Raw genomic sequence first — 21,785 nt, 5'->3', positions numbered from 1 at the left:
AGGAGGGCTCTGCCACACTGGCCTGGCCCAGGCTGCAGGGTTCTCTTCCCTCCAGCACGTATTTGGAAGCCATCCAGAAGTCTACAGCTTTCCATTAACACTTGGACTGTGGGGTTTTAAGGCCAAAGATTGGGAGGATGCCAATGCTACAGCACCAGCTCAGGCCTGCGGCCAACACCATTCAATGCAGGCCATATACAGCAAGGGCAATAACAAAGCCAGGGGCATGGTTATATGTTCTTCTAAAGAAAAATGTGTCTTGTCTTACTGAAACCTCCCAATTCAGTGTGTCTGGTCCTGGGAACAACCCCCCACAGCATCCATCAGACTCCATCCTTTTCTGCCCGCTCTCACGTGTCCTTACAGTGACCTCCCATCCAATACCATCCCCTACAAGAACTGGTGAAACGTTTTCCAACGAAACTCCTTCTAAGCAGAAAAATGCAGTTTGGGATCTTTCCCTTTCACAGGGGGAAAAAAGTCAACCAAATCTTGAAATGTCCAAAAGTTTGCCTGAAATTTGTCCACATCAGGGTAACAACGTGGGGCTCTCGCGGGATTCAACTGTCCTGGTTTAAATGGAAGCTGACATTTCTCTCTGGAAACCCACCCCATCTTTTAGTTAATTCTCAGGTTCACCATCTTTCTTCTATTTTTTTGTACACTGTGAGATGTGTTTTATTTATGGCTAAATGCAGTTCCTGTCTCTCCATAACGAGAGGACACCGTGGCTGCCCGGCATGGCACACTCTGCGTGGCGGGTGGTGTTACAGTTGAGAGCTGGCTGCCTCAGCTGCAGCTCCAAGCAGCCTTTCATAGCTCCTGTGTTACTAACACACTTGGTTTTGGAGAGGTTTTTGCTGCCTGTTGCATCCATCTGCTTTATAATGTGTTATCCTGCGTGGTCTAGGAATGGTGGTAATGACTTTGTTGCTCTGGACAGCAGGAGGTTTGGCTGCTGCTGCTGTTGACTGTGCAGTCAGTCTGTAAAGAATTGTGGTCATTTTTTAGCTCTGTATCAGTGTGGGGAGCAGAAAGCAACAGCCCAGGGAAGAGATGGGCCTGTGACGCCTCTGCAGCCCACAGTGCTGGTTCCACCTTCACTGCTCTGGTGCAGCACAGGATGAGAGCTGAGGGAAGAGCAAGAAGCTGTCCCACTAGTGGACTCTCAGCCTTTAGCTGGACAAGGGACAAAGCCAGAACAATCTCACAGGGCAAGTGTCAAAATGAGGTGAGAGTATCCCCAAGGATGCTGATGTAAAGAAACTCAGCCCTGGAGCCATGCTGTGGTGCTGGATTGCTCACAAGATTGCTCCAGCAAGAAAAACCACCAGCACAAAAGACCTCTCTGGGAAGCTTGGAAGCCCAAGGAGACAAGCTGCCACTTCAGAAGGATCTGCCCTGTCTCTGACCTGAATGTTTTTGCAGCCTGAGCCTCGCTTCCCTCCACAGCTCCTGCTGTAGCATGAAGCCTCCTCACGTAAGAGCAGCTTCCCGCTGCATTTCCCAGGCACTGAGCTCCCCGTGTCACTTGGTGTCATCAAGATTGCAAGGAAATGTGGAATAGCACAAAGATAACACATGGAAAAAAATGTGACAACCTGATTTATTTTTCCCTAGACTTCTTCCCCCAAGAGAAATACTCTCAATAAACTTTTGATCAAACCCTTCCCCCACAAACTATATCAATGGTCTGCTGGGCTCCCTAAGGAAAGTGTGGATGTCTTGAGCCATCAAATAGCAGCTTGCACTTGGAGATTCATGAGAAGCCAACAGGTAAAAGCAGCTTTAGTGACAAGCCACTCTTTTGGCTGCCAGAGGAAGGACACGGTTTGCTTTTGATTGGGGAACAGAGTGGGTGTGAGGATGCCTGAATGAATTACTCGGCCTTCAGACCCATTTTGTTTTTATAGAAGTTGTTCATCCAGAAAGGATCATCAAGTGAAACATGAGAGAAGCTTATAACGAGGCTGAACTCATTAGCAAACCCCCTCCAGGGCCACCACGATGAGCAGGCAGGGTGGAAGGGCTGAGCCCGGCAGTGGGGAGCCCTTGGCACTGGGACCACTGAGATGTGTGTGGGGCTGCTGGCACCGTGCAGGGCTGCCATGCCAGCAGGGCAGAGCACGCTCAAAAAACCTGTTTACTTGGAGCTGGAGCTATTTTTAGCTCCAGTAATCTGTGCAGAGATGATAAAGCTTTTCATTGCAAAGTGGGTGGCTGTGCTTTGCTTCTGGGCAATTTCTCTCCACAAGCTTGTCCCTTCCCAGCCATTACTCCTCTGGGATCTCTCTCTTCTGCCTGCTGAGACAAACACCTGCAAAAAGGTTTGTCCCAGCTAGATAGGTTGGAGTCTCAGCCTAAACATGATTGTTTTTTTCTCTGGGGAATGTATTCAGATTGAAAAATAAATTGACTTTTTAATAGTGTCCAAAGTGCAGTTGAAAGCTTTTGCTGAAAGGCCATGAGGGCCACACACCTGCACTGCTGCAGAATTCCTTCTCTCCAAAGGCTCCTGCAAAATAAGCCACTCGATGGGTACCTCTTGGCACCTGCCAATGATACAAGCAAGTCTCCAAACTGTCACATGGCAAGCCTGAGCCATTTGTCAGTGCCAGCACTGCCCTAGGCTCTGTTTTACCCAAACTGTCCCAAAGCCCATTCCAAGCTCCCTTACCCGCGCTATATAAGAAGCACTTTACCTGCTGCTGACAGGAGGGAGCACGGCAGCTGGCTGGCAGCACAAAGGCAAGCACAAAACGAGCATAAGTCCTGCTTGGGAAGAGATTTGTTTGTCTAAAGCAATCCAGAAGCTTCTTCAGTGTAAACCACAAAGGTCATGCGTCCAGCACATGCTTCGCCAGAAAATCATCCCACTGGTAAAAGCTTTCTTGTTTGGGACACAGGGTGAATAGCAACAGCTCTGTTAGCTCAGGGACATATTTGAGGGCAGGGGGAGAGGATGCAAGTATTAAATAGGTTCATTCTGTTTGCAAAGAGGGTCAGAGAGACAGAAAGAGCTAAAAATGATTAGCAGGAGAGGTATTGCTTGAGTTGATTGGGACTGACTGCTCAGGGCTGGCAGGAGATCCTGCAAGCTCCACCCCCTCCTTCCCTCTGTTTCTGCTACAGGGGTAGCTGGAAGAAAACAAGTAGTGGGCTGGGTTGGCAATTGTGCTTCTCCTTTTTGGAGACCAAAGAGGTGTGCTAATAAATAGGAAGAAAATAGTGATCTCTGTCAGTTTTACCATATATGCCAGAGCCACCCTGCCAATGGTTATATGTTTTCCTTGGTGTTTGGCAACCAGACAGAGATCCTCATTGCAGATGTGCAGAACACATGTAAATATTTTGATCCTGGCTTGTGCTCTCAGCTAAATGGTCTTTCACTTGATTTTATCCCACAGACTCTGAACAGGGCACTCCTGCTTTGGACTGGTGAGGGATCAAACTCAGGTTATTAATCCTCTGCTGTTAGTCAAAGGACTGCAATCTTCAGGCTTCACCCTGAACACTCATTCTCTACCTAGGGTGAGGAAAAAAATCCAACCTAGCCTTCTGGCATGATTCTCTGTTTTCCATGTTGGCTCAAGGGGGTGTGTGTAACTAGGCGCCTTCTGGTGAAGCAGCTGGTCACTGCAACAGCCACAATAAGCTCAACAAGGCTGTTCCCACGTCCTGTGCCATCCTATGCCCTTAGACAGAGTCCTGTTTATCTATTCTAGCTGTTCCCAAGGCCATAAAGACTAAGACTGGGGAGGTACAGCATCCCTGTGCTTTGGTGTGAGAGCAGCAGGAGTTCAGGGTGCTCCATGGGAAGAGCTCCATGTTCTGGTCAAGGAACAAAATATTCTGTTTGTGCTGAGAGTGTACATGAAATAAAAACAGGGTTTGCCTGGGGAGCTGGGAGCATTTCACACAGCCACTGCATGCAGCCCTCTGCTCCCAGCACTGTACTGGGAACATGGCCTGAGGTTTAGGTGTTGTCCAGGTGTGAGTGACTGACACAGGGAGGGTGTAAGTAAAGGTGGTAGGGCAACCTTGCACACTGGGTGGCCCGGAGAAGGCTTCTGCCGAATGCAGGGTAGATTGAGGGGCTTAATCCTTCAAATAGCTAAACCAGGCCAAATTAAAGGAAAAGAGGTATCATCATCTCCTTCTGGCAGCTGGCTAGTGGAAGGACAGAAGGCTAAATGACTGTCACACAGACAGATTATCACCCAGCCCACAACATTAACTTTGTCCACACTGTTACTGGCAGCTCCTCCATGCTGGTCACAGATGGATGTCCTGATGCTCTCGTGGGTCCCTGCCAGCAGCCCTTCCTCACCTGCTAATGGCCAATCTCACTCCCCACTGCTCTCAACATGTATTTTATTTACTGCTTTTTGTGTGATGACTGTTCCATTATGGCTACTATGGCATTTCCACTTTTGAAAGGGTTCCATTTACTCCCCTAATTCATTGTATCTAGTTTGGATTCTTGCTTTCTCCCAAAACTGGGCTGGCTGGTTTTGGACAGGTGTAAGAGTTCCCCTTTTATGCAGGGTTACAGCTTTTTGCACACAGTCTGATGTTTTCAGACAGACTCTGATTGCCACTCATGTTTGTGGATTAAATAATTTCCTTTTATAACATCTCTCAAGTAATTGTTTTCAGCTTTGTAAAACTTGGCCTGATAAGGCATCAAGCATCTGTATTCAAATTATTTATCACAAGAGTAATGTAACAAGGGTATTTCAACAGACAATGGACATCAGTAGACATCCTATAGCTTCCTCAAGCCATACTTTAGAACCTTAGCTCCATACAATGCCAAGTTAGGTGCCTTGCAGAGAAAGTTTCAGTCATACTTGATCTAAAAGTCTGGGTTTGTGTCTGGGTTCCTTGCTCTCCAATCCTGAGTGAGGTGTAAATGTCAGTCACCATCCAAAATACCCTTTGCCCAAATGGCTGTGCTGCCCAACAGCTCCTGCCTGAATGCAAAGGTGGCTGTGGCATTTGTGACCTGTCCTGTATGCTGCAAGCCATTGTTTCTATATGGACAGATGTATTCCTGTATTTCAATGTGCTTCTAGATGTTGGTCATCCTGCAAAGGCATGTTCAGGGGAGCAAGCTCTCCAACAAGGTATCTGTAAAGTGGCCCTCTCTCTATAGATGGACACTTTGCCAGCTGCCCTTCCCAAGCTTTCTGTAGCTGTTGGGACTTGGGTGATGGTGTGAGCTGCTGAGCAAGGGGATGCTGTACCTTGCAGTGCAGAATTGCCACCCCAAACAGCCTCCACTCTCCCCATTGCTATGACAACTAGCTGGACAAGAGGTGTGTGCACAGCAGAGCTGTTTCCTGCAGAAATGAGGGCTTAAACTGAGCAACTGGGAGGGAAAATCCTCTTTGTTTTGACTAAGAGGCTTTTTGGCTTACTATTTATCAAAGGCTCCAGGCACTGGAGCCTTCAAAGATGGATTGAACAAGAATGTAACCAGCTGGGCACCTAGAAGCATTCCTTTATGCCTCTCCATTGCTATGGGGAGTTCATCCTCACCTCTCCAACAGCTCCACCAAACACACCACTTCTATTCTGAAGGCAGAAAGTCACCAGCTTCTCAGTACCTAAACCAATTTGGCAAGTAAGTCTGCTAGCTGTTGCATGGCAGGCTAACAAGAAATTGTGTGAAACCGAGAAGCAGAGTTAATGGAGTGACTTTCCAAACATCCCCTTCTCTCTCCTCTCTTTGCACAAAGGTGGGGGTGGGGGGAAAGGACTCCTTGAATCTTCTGGTTTATTAGATTAATTTAAGATGCCAAATTAGAGAAACCTCATAAATCTGATATTGAAATGCTGGATGTTGGGGTGAAGAGTGATCCCACCTGCAGTGTAATTGCTGATCTGCAGTAAATGACTACATGGTAGCATTCTTTACCCAAAGACTTTAATATGGAGAGGCTTGTGTGCTATGAATCTCATCCTAATTGGCTGCACACTGACTTCCTCGTGTAAACAGGTTCTTTTGGCAAGGCTTATGCTATATTTACCACTGTTTGTTCAGAGGTACTTCAAACTGAGGCAGCAGCACAGCCCAAACAATTGAGCTCTGCCTGCTGGCTATGGATCTGGCCCAGTAAGAGCCAGGAGCTGCCACTGGCACCATCAGTGATGGTATCCAAACAAGCCAAGTCCAGGAAGCTGTTAGGAGTCATCTTTCATCATTCAGCATTTTCAGTTGGGTTCATTTAGTTCCAAGCTGGGTAATTACAGCCTCATTATTTTCCCTTTTACAATGAACACAAGACTGCAAGCCAGGCAGAATAACTCCTCCTGCTGCTGTTGCCAAGATATGATAGCACATCTACACCATAAGGAATATGTCACAGTATCAGTTTTATTAACAATAAAAAATGGCTCTTCAGTTAAGCAATACCTTAACACCAGCTGGTGCCTAACCATGAAACACTGACTGCATTTCAAGCCCTAAGGACTGATAATTGAGCTGAGATTGCCACTGCCCAGGACGTTCCTTGGTTACCAGAATGTGTTAGGTTTTGCACATGGCACTGGAATCTGTACCTGGCTACAATAAGACTTCAGAAAGAAAGAAAGAACCCCCAAAAAACTAATCTAAAAATAAGACATCAATGTTCCTGTGTCAGTAAACTGAGGCCAGCACTAAGGGAGTGGTGGTAGATCAGATATCGGAGAGCAATTCATCCTGTCTGTCTGTCTTCACTGGCTCAAGGGAGAGCTCACTCATCACTGTGGATTAGATACTTGTAGGCAGCTTGGAGGCAGTGAAGCAAACCCATCCAAGCAGGGAAGGAAAAGAGACCCCTCGTTCATACTGTTGTGTCTCACCAAAGGCTCAGTGTTCTCACAGGGACTGTATCTCAGCACAGAAACCACTGCACCTACGGTGGCATTTTCTGACCTGCACATGGAACTGTGTTGGTTTCTGCTCTGCTTTGATGGCTCTTGCATGAAATTGAGAACTGTCATGACACCACATAAATGTTTAGGGAAAAAAAACCAAACCAAAGATCTTTGAAAAGAAGAAATCCACAAGAGCTGCTTTGTGGGCCTGTCAAGGCACTGGGTGCCTAAGAACACGGGAACAAAGAGAGTCATGTGAACACACAGTGCAATTTAGAAATTGGAGCCACCCTTTAGACTCTGACCAAAAACCCCTTCTGCCATTATCTCACAAAGACAGCAAGTTCAGAACAGAACTATTAGTTACTGTAGGGGGAATCACTCTGCTTCGGGCACTGAAAGGCCCATGCAGGTCGAGCTTAGCTTTGGCTTCCCTGGGACACCCAGTTTTGCAATAACATGACACCCTCAGCATAAGTTTGAAAAGCCTGTGTGGATTTGTAGCAAAGGCTCAGTGTTCTTAAGAGTGTTCTGCAGCAGGAAGCTGGTTTGTAAGATCCTCTGATAAAGCATCACTCAACCCTCAGTTCTTCCCCTTCCTTCCCTTCCCGAAGGGAGCTTGTGGCTGTTTCTGCCCCCGGTGCACATGGATGTGGTGAATGCTGAGCCTTGTCAGCTCTTGCGCCACGCTGCCATTTGATTGAGTCTCTCAGGCAACAACTCTACTGAACTCCACAGTGGAACTATAGAAGGTATTGTATTGCTAGACTGCCTCAGGGTACTTTTTTCCCTAAATCATCTAGGATGGGAAAGCCATTGATATAAAGAACGCCACGACTCCCTCCCCAGTGCCATGGATGTTCAGAGCAACCAGAAAAGAGTTAACAGCACAGCCACCACCCAGTAGTATTTCAGAGTTTCTAAATATGGAGTTCCTTTCTGATCTGGATGCCCATTTTTGTTATCTTTAAAGTATTTCTGGAACTCTTGGCCAGCTTTAAACAAACAAACAGGGAGAAATATTTGTGAAGATAACGCAGTCCAGAGTGTTTGGTTAATGAGTCTAAGTCAAAGGATTTCAGTTTTAGACTTCTTTTCTTTAAAGCTTGTGAACAGAAGAAAATAAATTGTTCCAGAGATATTAAATCACCCAACCATCCCAGCTATTGGCTTTGGAATAACAATCATTCAACTTAGCAAATATCAAACGTGGGAAGGGATTCATCTGACGCATCTGTAGGATCATGTGAACTCCTTCCTCAAGGAGAAACGGTTGCTCTGCTGGAGGCACAAGAGGAAGGAATTGTTTTCCCTTCTTGAAAAAAAAAATACAGTAAAATAAGCAACTGTAACATGCTAGATGCTTCCTGGCACAAGTGCAAAAATGCAACATCCAAAATGTCAGATAGAGAGCCGGGAGGATTTACATGATTTAAAAGATTTATGAGAAAAACCCCTGTTTGATGAGCTTCAGAGCATCGTGGAAAGCAGCAGCACCAGGGTGGGGGACAATGGAAAAAGAGGGGAAAAGAAACCTCCAGAGAAAAGAAATGCTCATGGCCATTATGATCATTTATTGCTCTTTTTAGTACGAGAAAAACTTGAGTCAGGCACTCATCTGATTTTCAGCTGCGTGGACAGATGAAGGAAGAGAGCCTGCCACAACTCTGGGATACGCTGCTTTTCTCACATTACACATTGGCTCACGTAGCCCTGTGGCTCACCTAAAGCCACACAACTCGTCACTGCTCAAGGCAGGATGGAATCCACAAATTCCTGCCTTCTCCTCCCACTGCTATTTCACTAGAAGCTCTTTTGCTGCAGCCATCACTGACAGAAGGAGGCTGGCCAGCTGGATTTCAGTGTGGGCTCTCATGGGAGGGATGGAGTCGCAGAGAGAGAGGAAATTAATCCTGGCTTAAAGAAAACACAATTTAAAAAATCAGGCAAGGAAAAATCAAACATTTGAAACAATAAACTCAGCAAGATTTGCAAGTGTCCTTGGGCAATGCTCAAGTAGAAGATTGGCTTGCTTTGTGGCTACTCACCCTTGAAGTGGCTACTTAAAAGGAAGAATTAGGATGCCCTGTACAGCCTGAGGTGCTCTGGCATGAAACTCAAGCCCAGCCTAGCACTACCATGTGGAGCAGGGACTGATGCCTGGCTCTGCCCTAACACCATCTCACCCATGGGGCTGGGGGAAGGAGCCAAGCTCCAGCAGTGCCTCTGGCTGCAAGGCTCCTCCTGGGACAGTACCAGCCCCTTCTGGGGCAGATTCTGCTCCTCAAAGCACCCTTCTGAGCACCTCATACTCTTTGCAGGGATACCACCTTCTCCTATCACAAAAGATCACCTTTTACCCCCTCCTCCTTTTTACCAGCCGTCTGTTGCTAGTCCCTTCCATGGTTCATTCACAGGTGTCAGCACAGATCTCTTGTAGAAAGCATTCCCTCCACTGTGGCTCTGCTGGTGTTTTGCTGGGCTTTTGTTGTTTTGTTGTTTTGTTGGGGCTTTAAAAAACCAAAACTTAATGTTAGTTAAATACTTTTCAATATGTTTCTATTTCACTAATGCTTCCATAAATAAGGAGATGAAAGAGCTCAGCAATATCTTTCCAGGGTGTTGGAGAAAGGTGAAGATTTCTCACCATCTGTTTTACCAATGTCCCAAATGCACTAACGCAGTTTCCAGACCAGAGCATGTGATCTAAAGCGATCTGAAGTCAGTGAAAAGGTCTCTGGTGACATATAAGGACTTAGAGGAGATTGAACAAAGGTGTCCTATAAAACAAATTTCTGGCCAAACAAAACTGGCAAGGCAGAAAGATTACAATTCCTCTATCATAACAGCAGTGATTCATCCAGTTGCACAGTCACTTGGGGTGAACAGGAAAACAGTTACTCAGTCTCTCAGGGATTTAGACACAGAAGAATATATTATGCAAGTTTGAGCAGCGTTACTAATGGCCTTGAAGCACACAACTCTACTATGACTCTCACTCAGCTCAGTAGATCACAAATAACATGACTCACGTATCCATGACATGATAGGAAAATAGAGAGTCTAAGTGCAGAGGCAGGTGCTAATGCAGTCACAGAGCACGCAGGCAGGGGAAGATGAGAGTTATAAAATCATGAGCAAAGGAGTGTGGGGAAGAGCAGTTGGCATCTTGGAATGCTCAAGAGTGTGGACTGGGTTGATTTTTCTTGATCCCAAACTGCAGGAGCTTGTGAGTGCAAAGCCAGAGAAGAGCCAGGCTGCTGGCACCGGTCACCTGCGTGTCCCTGGGCGCTCACAGCAGCAGCACACGCTGCCCTGTGCTGTCAGTGCTGAGAGGGTCTCTGTGCCTGCAGCACGATTAGATTAGACCCAGGCAAAGTCATCTGGGACCGTCATAAACTTAACAATATTTATACTTGGGAGGACTTTCTGCCCTGCTGGAACACCATGATTTGGTAGAAGTGATTAACTTAGGCCAGTTAAAGGCTGATTAAACCCACTGGTGATTTCAGCTGTAGCAGTATTTTGCCCGTTACCCTAATGACCAACTTCCTCATGGATAGGGGCCTTGGACAGCTCTTCTCAAAGCAGGGCTTAAAATTTGGATGGTTGAATAAAGCTCAAGCCAAAGCCTGAACTAAACAGCTGGGAAAGCAGTTGTCCCCAAAGAAAACGTTTTAGTCCTTTATGCTCTGGAGATCCAATCAAAGCACAGTTACAAACACTGTTCAAAGCCAAACACTTCACAGAAGTCCAATAATTAGGAGGGTTATATTAAGAACCTGGTGCCAAAACCTCAAACTTTGGAAGCTTAAGCAGCCCAGAGCTCAGTAAGGTGTTAGGAGCTGTATATGGGGCAAAGCAACAGTACTGTAGGGACACAGACTATGGTATTTTAAAGTTTTGCAGTGGATTTGACCCAGCCATTCCAATTTGCAGTTCCCTTCAGCTGCCTGAACGATTCTGGATGGTCGAAGGATTATAACCTGTCTCTGGGATATATTACCTGCAAAAATCCAGAGCAGGAACCCTCAAACACTCTGGGGAACACCAGGAACAGTTCTGCACTTTTGTTATCAGGGAAGGCAGCCCCTTGAGATTATCAGGAACAGCACCAACACCAAGCTCGAGTGACATTACTTTACGAGCTCTCTTGCACAAGGAATGGCAGAGAACTGCTTTCAGATGACTCCATCTGACACACTGCCTTTAAACATTACCTAATTTCAAGGGGTTTATTCCAGGCATTTCAACTAACACGTAGCTATGTAAGGGATGTAACGTGTGAGACCCATAAGGGACACACCAGTTCCTTTTGCTGACGGAACTGATTAAGATGCCAGAGCAGGGTATTTTTGTACAGGCTGGGATAACCTCCTGCCATATCCTGTCTCGTTCCCATAGCTCACAGTCACTGAGCTGACTTCATTCTTATCTCCTGTTAAACACGTGTGGTTTGAGATGATGTTATGCAGAATCAGAGGGGGTTTATGTTGTTGGGAAGTAACGTGAGCAGTTGGAAATCTCTTGTTACGTGGTCAGTGGAAGGAAAAAGCTTTTTATCTGTATCCTTTGTCTTTCCCTGGCACGAATCAGTGGAGGATCCCTCAGTACTTAACAAAATTCTAAGTCTCATAAATGCCCAGTGAAGACAACATTCTCAGACTCAGGATTCAGCAGTTTCATCACTGCATTAGTGATATACCCATGAAATAATTCACCCACGATTACTGGAAGAATGTTGGAGTCTGCCTTGATCATCTGTGTACATTCATGTGAACAACACGTGAAGCAGCAGAGATGTGGCAAAAGCCTTCTCACAGACCCAGCTGTTGCACCCAAAAGGGAAACAAAACTGTTTTAATAATGAAGGGATGGCTCCTGCACTATCTGAAGGAAACACACTCTCAATGATTTATGGTGTGACCCTTTTCAGAAAGAAGCCTGTATGTCTTCATGAATGAGGCTGATGACAAGAGGGATGATACTGCTAACACAATGTTCATATATTCAGAGTGTTAGAGCTGCTGTGGAAAAGAAGTGACTGGTTTACTGGAGGCTTTTTGTCATTTCTTGGCAATTTTAGATGGCAATAAAGCTGTCATCCTGATTACTTGTCCCTTTCTGTGATGGAAGCAGGATTTTTGGACGGGGGCTGTGTGAAGGAAAGACGCAGTGGGAGGTGATGTGCAATAGCTGGAGTTGCTATAGCCAGAATATATCCTGTGACTCAAGCTGGTCAGTTCTGACCCTGCCCTGACATTTTGCAACACTCATGACAATTAAATAGCTCCAAACTGCTCCCCTAAACTTCCGTGTAAGCTTTTGTCACCTTCTTGCTGTTACATCCTCACAACCACCTCTCATCCATTTCATTTGCTTCCAGACCCCAGCAATGAGGAGTGAGGTCATTCAGCTGTTCAACTCTTCCAAACTGCAAGCTGTGCAGAATGCAGGTAATCCAAACCCAGAGAGCCCCTGTGCTCTGAGCGGCAGCTGAACACTTTAATCTGGAGGAGGCTGAGAAGACACGTGAGCACTCTCTACAACTACTTGAAAGGAGAGTGTAGTGAGGTGGGGGTTGGTCTCTTCTCCCCAGTAATGAATGACAAGAGGAAATGGCCTCAAGTTGCACCAAGGGATGTTTAGAGATTAGGAAGGACTTTTTCCCAAGAGGGTGTCAGCCCCTGTGCCAGGATGCCCAGGGAGCTGGGGGAGTCCCAGCCGTGGAGCTGAGGTGCTGAGGGCCATGGGTTAGTGGGGGGCTGGGCAGGGTGAGCAGAGGGCTTGGACTGGATCTTAAAGGTCTTTTCTAACCAAAATGATTCTATAAATGTCTCTTTTCACATGGTTCCTTTCCTTGCTCCATTTCAAAAGAGGCCACCTCTTGCTGTTACAGCCGTGCACCTTCACAGGACGAACTGCGCCCAGCGCGAACCGCTGCAGCAGTGTCTCCATGGCCACCTCTGCCAGCCCTTTCCTCCAGAGCCCTGTTACAGCCCCACGCACCCCAAAAGTCCCGGCCCCAGCAACACGGCCTGTGCTCTGCGGCGCAGGCGGACACGAGCGGGGCCGGGGGCAGCTCCGTGACCCGCGCAGGAGCCCGTCCGCCCGCTTCCTCCGGCATCGCGGCGGCGGCGGCCGGGCCGGCGAGGTCAGCGCTGACGCAGGTGTCACTCAGAACCTCGGTACGGCCGCCACGCTCCCGCCGCGCCTCGTCCCCGCCGGAACCTTGCGGGCCGACCGTTTGCCCGGTGCAGAGGCGGCACGGGAGGCGCCAGGGCGCCTTGCAGGCCGTGGGGGCTCAGGGGCCGGGAAACGCGACGCGTTCTTCCCTAAACCCGCGGGGGCTGGCGCGGGGGCGGCGGGTGCCGCTGGGGAGCCCGCGCAGAACCGCCGCCATGGCAACCGCCGCGGGGAGAGGGCGGCAGCCAGCGGCTGCCCGACCGGCCTCACTCATTGGCTGTCCCGCCGGGGGAACCACCCACTCGCTGGCCCCTTGGGCCAATCAGCATCCTTTCCGTCGGAGAAGGCGGAAGAGCTGTTCATAAACCCCCGCCCCTTTTCCTGCTCGCTCGCGGCTCTATCTCGCTTTCTCATTGGCCGGCGGCAGCTACGGCACGCGCCGAGGGCGGAGGGACAGCCAATGAGCGGCCGCGGCGCTGGACGGCCGCCGCCTGACGCCGCGGGGTGCGGGCGGAAGCAGGAAGGGGCGCGGGCGGCGGCGCCATGGGGGCAGCGCTGGGGCTGTGCTCGGTGGCCAGTTGGGTGAGTGAGTGGCGGCCGCGCTGGGGCTGTGCTCGGTGGCCAGTTGGGTGAGTGAGTGGCGGCCGCGCTGGGGCTGTGCTCGGTGGCCAGTTGGGTGAGTGAGTGGCGGCCGCGCTGGGGCTGTGCCCGGTGGCCGGCTGGGTGAGCGCTGGGCCTGCCCGGCCCGCCCGAGGCGCCTCCGCCGGGGGCTCGGCGCGGCTCCGGGGTCGCTGACCCCCCTGGCTGCCCTCCCGCGGTCTGTGGGGAGGAGCCTGGTCCCGCCGGCGCCGAGAGCCGGAGGCGGCTGTAGCGGCCGGGCGCTCTCGGAGGCGTCGTCGGGGGTTGCGAAGCTGGGGCAGGCGGCGGTTCCCGGGAACGGAGCCCACACTGATAAGCCGGAGTGTCTGGGGTGATTTCAGCCACGGTGTCAGGCAGAAATGGCGATAGAGGGTTTATCTGCGGTGGGCAGGGAGTGGGTGTTGCGAAGCGGAGTTCGGGTGGTCCTGCCGGTGCCGTTGCACAGCCCGTGCCAGCCGTGAGGGCAAAGCGCTCAGCGTTTGTGTCTGTCCTTCAGATTCCCTGCCTGTGCAGCGGCGCCTCGTGTTTACTGTGCCGATGTTGCCCCAACAGCAAGAATTCAACGGTGACACGTCTTATCTATGCCTTCCTCCTCCTCCTCAGTACTGCCCTTGCCTGCATTATGCTGGCACCAGGGATGGAAGAACAGTTGAAGAAGGTATGGAGGGGAAAAATCTCTTTCCAGCTGGTAGCAAAACCATTGCTTGTGCCAGTGACCATTAATGCTCTTTACTTGGATAGAGACACACACACATACACAAGTACTGAAATGTGCCTTGTCCCTTGAGTTAAGAGACTGCTTGTACTGAATGCTTTCTTGCTGAAATAACAGATTCAGTTAATGTACATATTAAAGTACCTGCCTGGTCTCCAGAACCTGACCAGACCTGGAGATTGCCAGTCATTATCTGAGCCCTGCTGCTGTGGTTTCTTCATGGATGCTTTTAGTGTTGTCATGAGGAAAAGAAAGATGATAGTAAGGTCTGGGTGGGTTGGTTGAGCACAAAGTCTTTTGTTCTCAGATCTCCCAGAAGACAGCTGATTGAAAGCCTTAACTGTCAGAGTGCTTAGAGAATGTAACTGCAAATGCAGCTGTAAATTCTCAACTAAACATGTCTCTTTACTCAGATACCTGGGTTTTGTGACGAGGGGCTTCATACTCTGATACCACATCTGGATGGCTTTGCCAGCTGTGATTTGTTTGTTGGATACAGAGCTGTCTATCGAATCAGCTTTGCCATGGCTGTGTTCTTCTTCCTCCTCTTTCTGCTCATGATAGAAGTGAAAACAAGTAATGACCCGAGAGCTGCGATACACAACGGGTATGTGTGTGAGCCAGCTGCCTGGCCTTCCCTCCCGCGTCCTCCCTCTAGTTTCTTTGCTGAACACAGTGGCAAATTAGTTATGCACACAGTGACAGCCTCGAGTTTCTTTTGAACTGAACACAGAGTAATATATTAGTATCCTAAAAGGCTTCCTGTTCATGTAATGTGCTCAGGGCACTGAGGATGCCCTGAGGTTGGGTGACCGAAAGGGTGATGCTCTGGTCACCCTTCTGTTTCCACAGAGATGCCAGATTTCATCTGTTTCGAGATTTCACCATCCTTGTGCCCTTACTGGGGCATTCACTAGGACAGTCTGACTCAGTAAGCCAGCAGCAGCTGATTTCTGATTGACTGGTTTAACTGGGTTGGGTCTGGGCTAGATGACTGAATTATCAACAGTCATTTAATGTGAAAGGGACCTTTCCCCTGGATAAAGCAGGACCAAGATGGAGCAGGTTATTTGGGGTCTTCTGCAGTAGAGTTTTGCATGTCCCAAAGGATGGGAAAGCTCTGACCTCTGAGGGGGGGCACCTGTGCAAGTTTTTGCAATATCTAATTGTAGTTTGTTTTTGCAGCTTGCAAGTGTTGCCTCCTCTCCTTCCACTGTGCACCTGCAAGAACAGTCTGGTTTTGTCATCTTTACACCTTTTAGGCAGTTAAAAATGTCAATTAGATCTCCCTTTTCCCTTCTCCAAGCTGAGCAGCACAGAGTTAGCCTTCCTCCCTGTGAGGATGAGCTGCTGACTCCTGTTTGCTGGAGCAGGAGCTCCTCTTTCGGCTCTCCAGCCAGTCATCCCCTGTCTGATCATTGCTTCACCCTCTCCCCCGATTTGGTGAACGTCTCCTATCTCTAATCCCACTGTGACCACAACCTTTTATCTTTACATTTACTGTTAGCCACTCATCTATGTACAACCAGCTGCTTGCAGATGATGTGAAACAGGAGTATTGTGTGCAGACTAAGACCAGTATTTTCAACTTTTATCATCTTTTAAAGGTTCTGGTTCTTCAAAATAGCTGCCATCGTGGCTCTGATGGTTGGAGCGTTTTACATTCCCGAAGGGCCTTTCACCAGAGGTACAGTTGATATCACAAAGTTCTGCTGAACAAACTCTAACCTTTTCACAGACTTACCTGGCTGCAGTTGTGAAGTTTATCTCGTAGAAGACATAGATTCTGTCCTGCTTTTTTTGGAGTGTCTTGGTTCATCAGGTGTTTTGGTGAGCGGCTCAAGTCATGGCCTTAAGCAATTGCTCTGTGGGATATAAATAATTTGGTACTCCTGGTATCATCACCACTGGGCTGAGTCTTCAGGTCAGAACACTGACCAGTGCTAAAGGCTTCCCTAGAGGCTCTGAAAATTTATGCAAGAAATTTGTACTGTCTGGTCACATCATAGGAACATGAAAGAGTTGTGGATCCCCAAAGAAATGTGGCATGACGGCACTTAACCTTCACAGAGATGCCTGGTAGATCTTACGTCTGTTATGAAGACATGTTGGAGGCTTCTTCTCTGGAGGTCTTCAAGACCCACCTGCACACGTTCCTGAGTGACCTGATCTAGGTGAACCTGCTTTAGCAGCGGGGTTTGGACTAGATGATCTCTAAAGGTCCCTTCCAACCCCTACCATTCTGTGATTCTATGTTGGGTTAAACATTCCCGTGCTCAGCTTGACTAGCACAGGCTGCACCCTTGAATAGCTGAGACTCCCTGCTTCTGCAGGAGGGAGGCCAATGTGGTTAGCAGCACCTGCATTTCTACCTCTAGCTTCAGATTTTGTCATTATTTGTCTGCAGAATAGTTGGGAGTAGCTTTTTTTTAATGAGGACAGCGTGCAAATGATGAAAGCTAACCCTGTTTTTCTTGCTCTCTTTTCTAGCTTGGTTTGTTATTGGTATTTGTGGAGCCGCCTTCTTCATTCTTATCCAGTTGGTGCTTCTTGTGGACTTTGCTCACTCCTGGAATGAGAGCTGGGTTGAGAGAATGGAGGAGGGCAATTCTAAATGTTGGTATGCAGGTAGGACTCTTCATCTATACAGGATTTGTTTATTGCTGGCCAGGACTCTGCAGAATATCCCTTAGTAATTTGCAAGCATACCTAGGATCACATGCCACAGTCTGCCTGAGTCACTACTGTAAACATTTGCAGTTAATAGCTGCAGCATTGCCTTTTTCACAGTAAATAAAACGCAAGAGTATTTTAGGCTTGTGACTAGCAGATGTGACACTCAACAATACACTTGCTTAGTGTGTATGCAGAGTTAGGAGCCTGGATCTCTTCAGCTGTAGCTCTGCTTGGCCACCTCCCCACCAAGGCCCTCTGAAGGGGAGAATGTTGATGGCAGTGGCTGCAGCTCAACACTCAGCTCCTCTGTGCCTGCTCCTGATCACTAAATGCCAAACTGCTACTTGTTGTGGTTCTTGGCTCATAGCTACCAATGCTGCAACAGCATTTTGTAGCTTCTTAGAAGGAATGTAGCAGGATGGAAATGAAAATGAGTGGCCTTGAGCACAGAAGGGGGAATTCAGGGCTTGCATGTAGCCCATGAGAAGTGCGCAAAAAGCGCTCATTTTGACACTGGGGCTTGACATCAGTTAAAGCCATTAAAGTGCTGCTGAAAGGCAGGACTTATGTCCCTGATGGCTTGTTGGTTTTCTTCTCAGCTACACTACTTAGTGAGCCAAAGCAGAAATTTAGCCATGCCTAATAAAGATGCATTCTGGCAGTCTAGTTTTTAAAGCAGACTTCCTCTGAGTGAGGAAGAGAGACTGTCCTATTATTACAGTGGTACTGGTCATTAAATCTCCTTGGATGTACTGTTAAACTCCATGTGTACTGTAACAGTTACATTCTTTTTCCCCCAGCTCTGCTGTCCTGTACACTCTTGTTCTACTCCTTGTCGCTGGTTTTTGTTGTGCTCTTCTATGTTTTCTACACGAAGTCTGATGACTGCACGGAGAACAAGTTCTTCATCAGCATCAATTTGATCCTGTGCATTGCTGTTTCCTTTATTTCTATCCTTCCAAAAGTTCAGGTATGATTTTTCTTTGCTATTTTCCTCGTGACATACAAAGCAGAGAAGTAAGAAAGATGTAATACCAATTCAGTCTGAAATAAGAACTCTTAAATTTTGGTGCTAGCTAGGAGCACTCAAAAAAGTCTTGCTGTGAAGCCAATGCACTATGTAGTGACATATTTCCTGAAGACAGGCTTTTTTGGATTTCTTTGCCATATGAGGACTGCTGGTGTGGTTTTAGTGGTGAAGGTTTGGCAGAACAGAGAAACCCGTTAGGGAAAAGCAAATGAGATGGGAATCTATTGGCTTAATGCTGTGGCTTTGAAATGGTAGATAAGAGTATTTAATAGAAGAGGAAGCTTCCTTGTTACTTGATTCTGAACTGCTAAAATAAATCACATGCTAGATTCATATCTAGAGAAGTGTGAAGCAATCTGGGATTAGCCCAGTGGGAACATATCACTGAGCCTTGGGCAGACAATATGGATTTGGTTTGCTCATTCCTTCCATACGTGAGTTGCTCACTGCAGAAACCGAGTTTCTTCCAATCCTTGAAACATAGAACAAAGCCCAATGCATTTCTAAACAGCATAGTTTTTCATGCTGATAATTGCTGAAGCTATAAAACTAACCCTTTTGGCCTTGGTTTGCTGTTCTCTCTTTGAACAGGAACATCAGACTCGCTCAGGCCTCCTCCAGTCCTCGATCATCACACTCTACACCATGTACCTCACTTGGTCAGCCATGTCCAATGAGCCTGGTAAGCAACAGGCTGTCTTGGGGAATGGATTTTGATGTGAAAGCAGAAGCTGTCTGTGTGGCTTCCAGTTCTAGACCACTCTGGGGGGATTGCTGAGCTGCTTACCTAAGTATCTAATGAGGCAGTAATGCTGACTTTACTATCACCTTGCCTCTTTCCAGAACTAAACTGGGGTATTTGAGGGGGCACAAAGCCAACCCAAGCACTGTGAGGACATTCTGATTTTTGTTGATTACACTCTTGCCTAGTTCATAGGATGGGAAACATTCCATGCCATTGCTGCCTCTGTGCAGAATTGATCAGCAGTTAAAGGGAATGAGAAATGGAAAGCTTACTTGTCATCTCATAGCTAAGTGCTGGCAAAGCTCATCTCTCTTTAATCTTGAAATCCCTTTCAGAAAGAAACTGTAACCCCAGTTTGCTGAACATCATTACACAGATAACAACACCCACAGCTGTCCCAGCAAACACCACTGTCATCCTGGCCACTCCAGCGCCGCCCAAGTCCCTGCAGTGGTGGGATGCCCAGAGTGTTGTTGGATTGGTGATCTTTGTACTCTGCCTCTTGTATTCCAGGTAAGATATGCACTGCTCTCAGATGATTAACAGTTGGGATTTGCCTGCCTTTTTTGTTTGTTTGTTTGAATCTGGGCCTCTTGAAGAATGTACCTGTGTTTATTCACACCGAGCTGCTGTCTTGGCTCAGAAAACTGTCTGGGATGTGGATGAGGATAGGCTTTATTAGCCCAGTTCTGATAGCAGACTGAAATGTGTTACAAGACCTGGACTGGGAACATTCTTTAAGTTAATAAAAGCTCAGATGAAACCAGATCTCTGAGGAGCTTCCTTGTGTTTCCAGATGGCTTTAAAAGATGTTGTTTGCTAGTCGCAGACACTGATTGCAGTGTGTTGCTTGCATTATGAGCAAACACAGCCAGCTGGAACAGGCTGTCTTTAACTGTGCCTGTCTTTGGGTTACACTGCAGCATTCGCACCTCGAGTAACAGCCAGGTGAACAAGCTGATGCTGTCTGGGAGTGACAGTGCCATTCTGGAGGAGACCCTGGGAACAGGCAGCGGTGCTGCGGAGGATGGAGAGGTGCGTCGTGTCCTGGATAACGAGAAGGATGGTGTCAAGTACAGCTACCACTTCTTCCACTTAATGCTCTTCCTCGCTTCCCTTTACATCATGATGACACTCACTAACTGGTACAGGTAAGAGCAGGACAGAAAGCAATGGGTTTTATGTGCTAGCCACTGTTTCTGGGTGGGTGGGCACCTCCTGCCCAGATGGGTAAGGTGCTGTCACTGTGCCAGTTGCATTAGACTTGTGCCTTCTCAATTTGGTGTTGCTGAATTAAGATGTCACAAGGCAAAATCAGTGGTTGTAGTCTAGTGGACTGCTTCACAGCTCTAAGCGCAGAAAGGGTGGTTACTATCCTTCAGCTGGGCAAGCAGCAGGGAGGACACATACAAAATTAGTTTAAGGTGGCCTGACGTTACTGTCTCTTTCCCCCTGGGGAAGATATACAGGGACAGCCATACGTGCCAGTTACATGCAGATATGATTTCCTGGATCTGTTGGGGGCACTTAGACATACCCTCTACTGCTGCACCTTAACTGCTTTCCCCAGGACTGCCATACTGTGTGAATCAACAAATACACTTCCAGAGCAGCAGCCAGTGGCAGCCTCTTGCACAGGTCACTCCAGTAGCTCCCTTAAGAGGAGCACATCAACATAAGCAAGCAGGTGGATTTTGAGACCTGGGTACTCAGAACAACAGGCCTATGAAGGAGCTGTGGGTATTGCTGGTGTAGTAGCTGTCTCGCAGCTTCCACAAAGGCTCTTGCAGTGAGGTGTCCCAAACCAGTCCCAACTTCAGATTCATGTGAGGGGTAGCAAGGAAAATTGGAAGAGGCCTTATTTATCTATTAATTGACTTCTTTACATTTTAGCCCCGATGCAGATTTTAAAACCATGACAAGTAAGTGGCCAGCAGTGTGGGTGAAGATAACCTCCAGCTGGTTCTGTCTCCTTCTCTATCTCTGGACCCTAGTGGCTCCTCTTGTCCTTACCAACAGGGACTTCAGTTAAACTGCTGTACCTCTGAGCTTACAAAGGTGGGGAACTTTTTGCTGAAAGCCAAATTATTCATTGCTTTAGTTAAATGGTCTATGTTACCATTTCTTGTGATATTAACATGCAGGTGGATAGAAAGTTGTGTATTAAATAATGCAGGATCAGTATTATTATTATCAGTTATCTTTCTATTTTAACCTTCAGTCATGGTTATCTCAGTACTACATTTTTAACATCCACTACAGCTGTGCTGGCAAAGCACAAAAGAAATCTCTGTTCTGTCCAATAGCCACAACCTTTCTGCTGACTAGATTAACATTTAGCTAAATATGAAGTAATATATTTTAAAGAACAGTTCTATTCAGCATAATGCACTAGTATGCTAATGCTCCAGTTTGTGGAAGTGTAAGCCATGCTAATGATTTCTACATTCCACTGCAGAAGCTTATTTAAATTATACTTACCTCCTTGTGTTGTGGCAAGAAAACAACACACCTTATTCCTCACCAAAAAAACAGAGCTTTGAGGTTGAAGAACTGGTTAACTCTAAATCCTTTCAAGAACAAACTTGCCCTTTCTAAGAGGCAACTTCTCTGGTAACTTCTTTTTTAGTGTTTGCCAAATCTTGAGTGGTAAGTCCATATGACTAGCAGTTTAAACAACTTTTATTATGATGGAAAAATAGAGCTAATTGATTTCACTTGTCTGATATGCTTATAAAAATGTACATGAAGTTATTATTATTGGCACTAAGGCATTTGCACTGTAAACTCATTTGAATAAAGCAAACTAACTACTGAACCTGTCCCAGCTCTGTTCATGTGTTAAGCACCAGTAGTTATTTTCCACTGGGAAACACAAATTCCAATGATAAAAATGCCAACGAGCTGCTGCAGTGTCCAGTTGGATG

The 21,785-nt window shown here is 47.4% G+C and overlaps 1 protein-coding gene across 2 annotated transcripts; it reads left to right on the top strand.

The window, feature by feature from the left end:
• The first annotated feature begins 13,526 nt into the window (after positions 1-13,526).
• SERINC3 (serine incorporator 3) lies at positions 13,527-21,676 on the top strand. 2 transcript variants are annotated; one of them, XM_062009038.1, is made up of 10 exons: positions 13,527-13,635; positions 14,189-14,350; positions 14,821-15,014; positions 16,015-16,094; positions 16,898-17,035; positions 17,884-18,053; positions 18,705-18,795; positions 19,194-19,371; positions 19,782-20,009; positions 20,752-21,676. In XM_062009038.1, exons 1-10 carry the CDS (start codon positions 13,597-13,599, stop codon positions 20,888-20,890), a joined length of 1,419 nt encoding a protein of 472 aa, XP_061865022.1. In that variant the 5' UTR covers positions 13,527-13,596; the 3' UTR covers positions 20,891-21,676. The 2 variants fall into 2 exon arrangements, with proteins under 2 accessions (XP_061865022.1, XP_061865023.1); XM_062009039.1 differs by lacking the exon at positions 13,527-13,635 and adding an exon at positions 13,664-13,729.
• The last annotated feature ends 109 nt before the right edge of the window (positions 21,677-21,785 follow it).

The sequence above is a fragment of the Colius striatus genome, chromosome 16 (genome assembly GCF_028858725.1).
Source record: "Colius striatus isolate bColStr4 chromosome 16, bColStr4.1.hap1, whole genome shotgun sequence".
Classification (NCBI taxonomy): Eukaryota; Metazoa; Chordata; class Aves; order Coliiformes; family Coliidae; genus Colius; species Colius striatus.
Note: the sequence above shows the minus strand (reverse complement) of the source record. Positions and strands in the feature narration are given on the sequence as shown.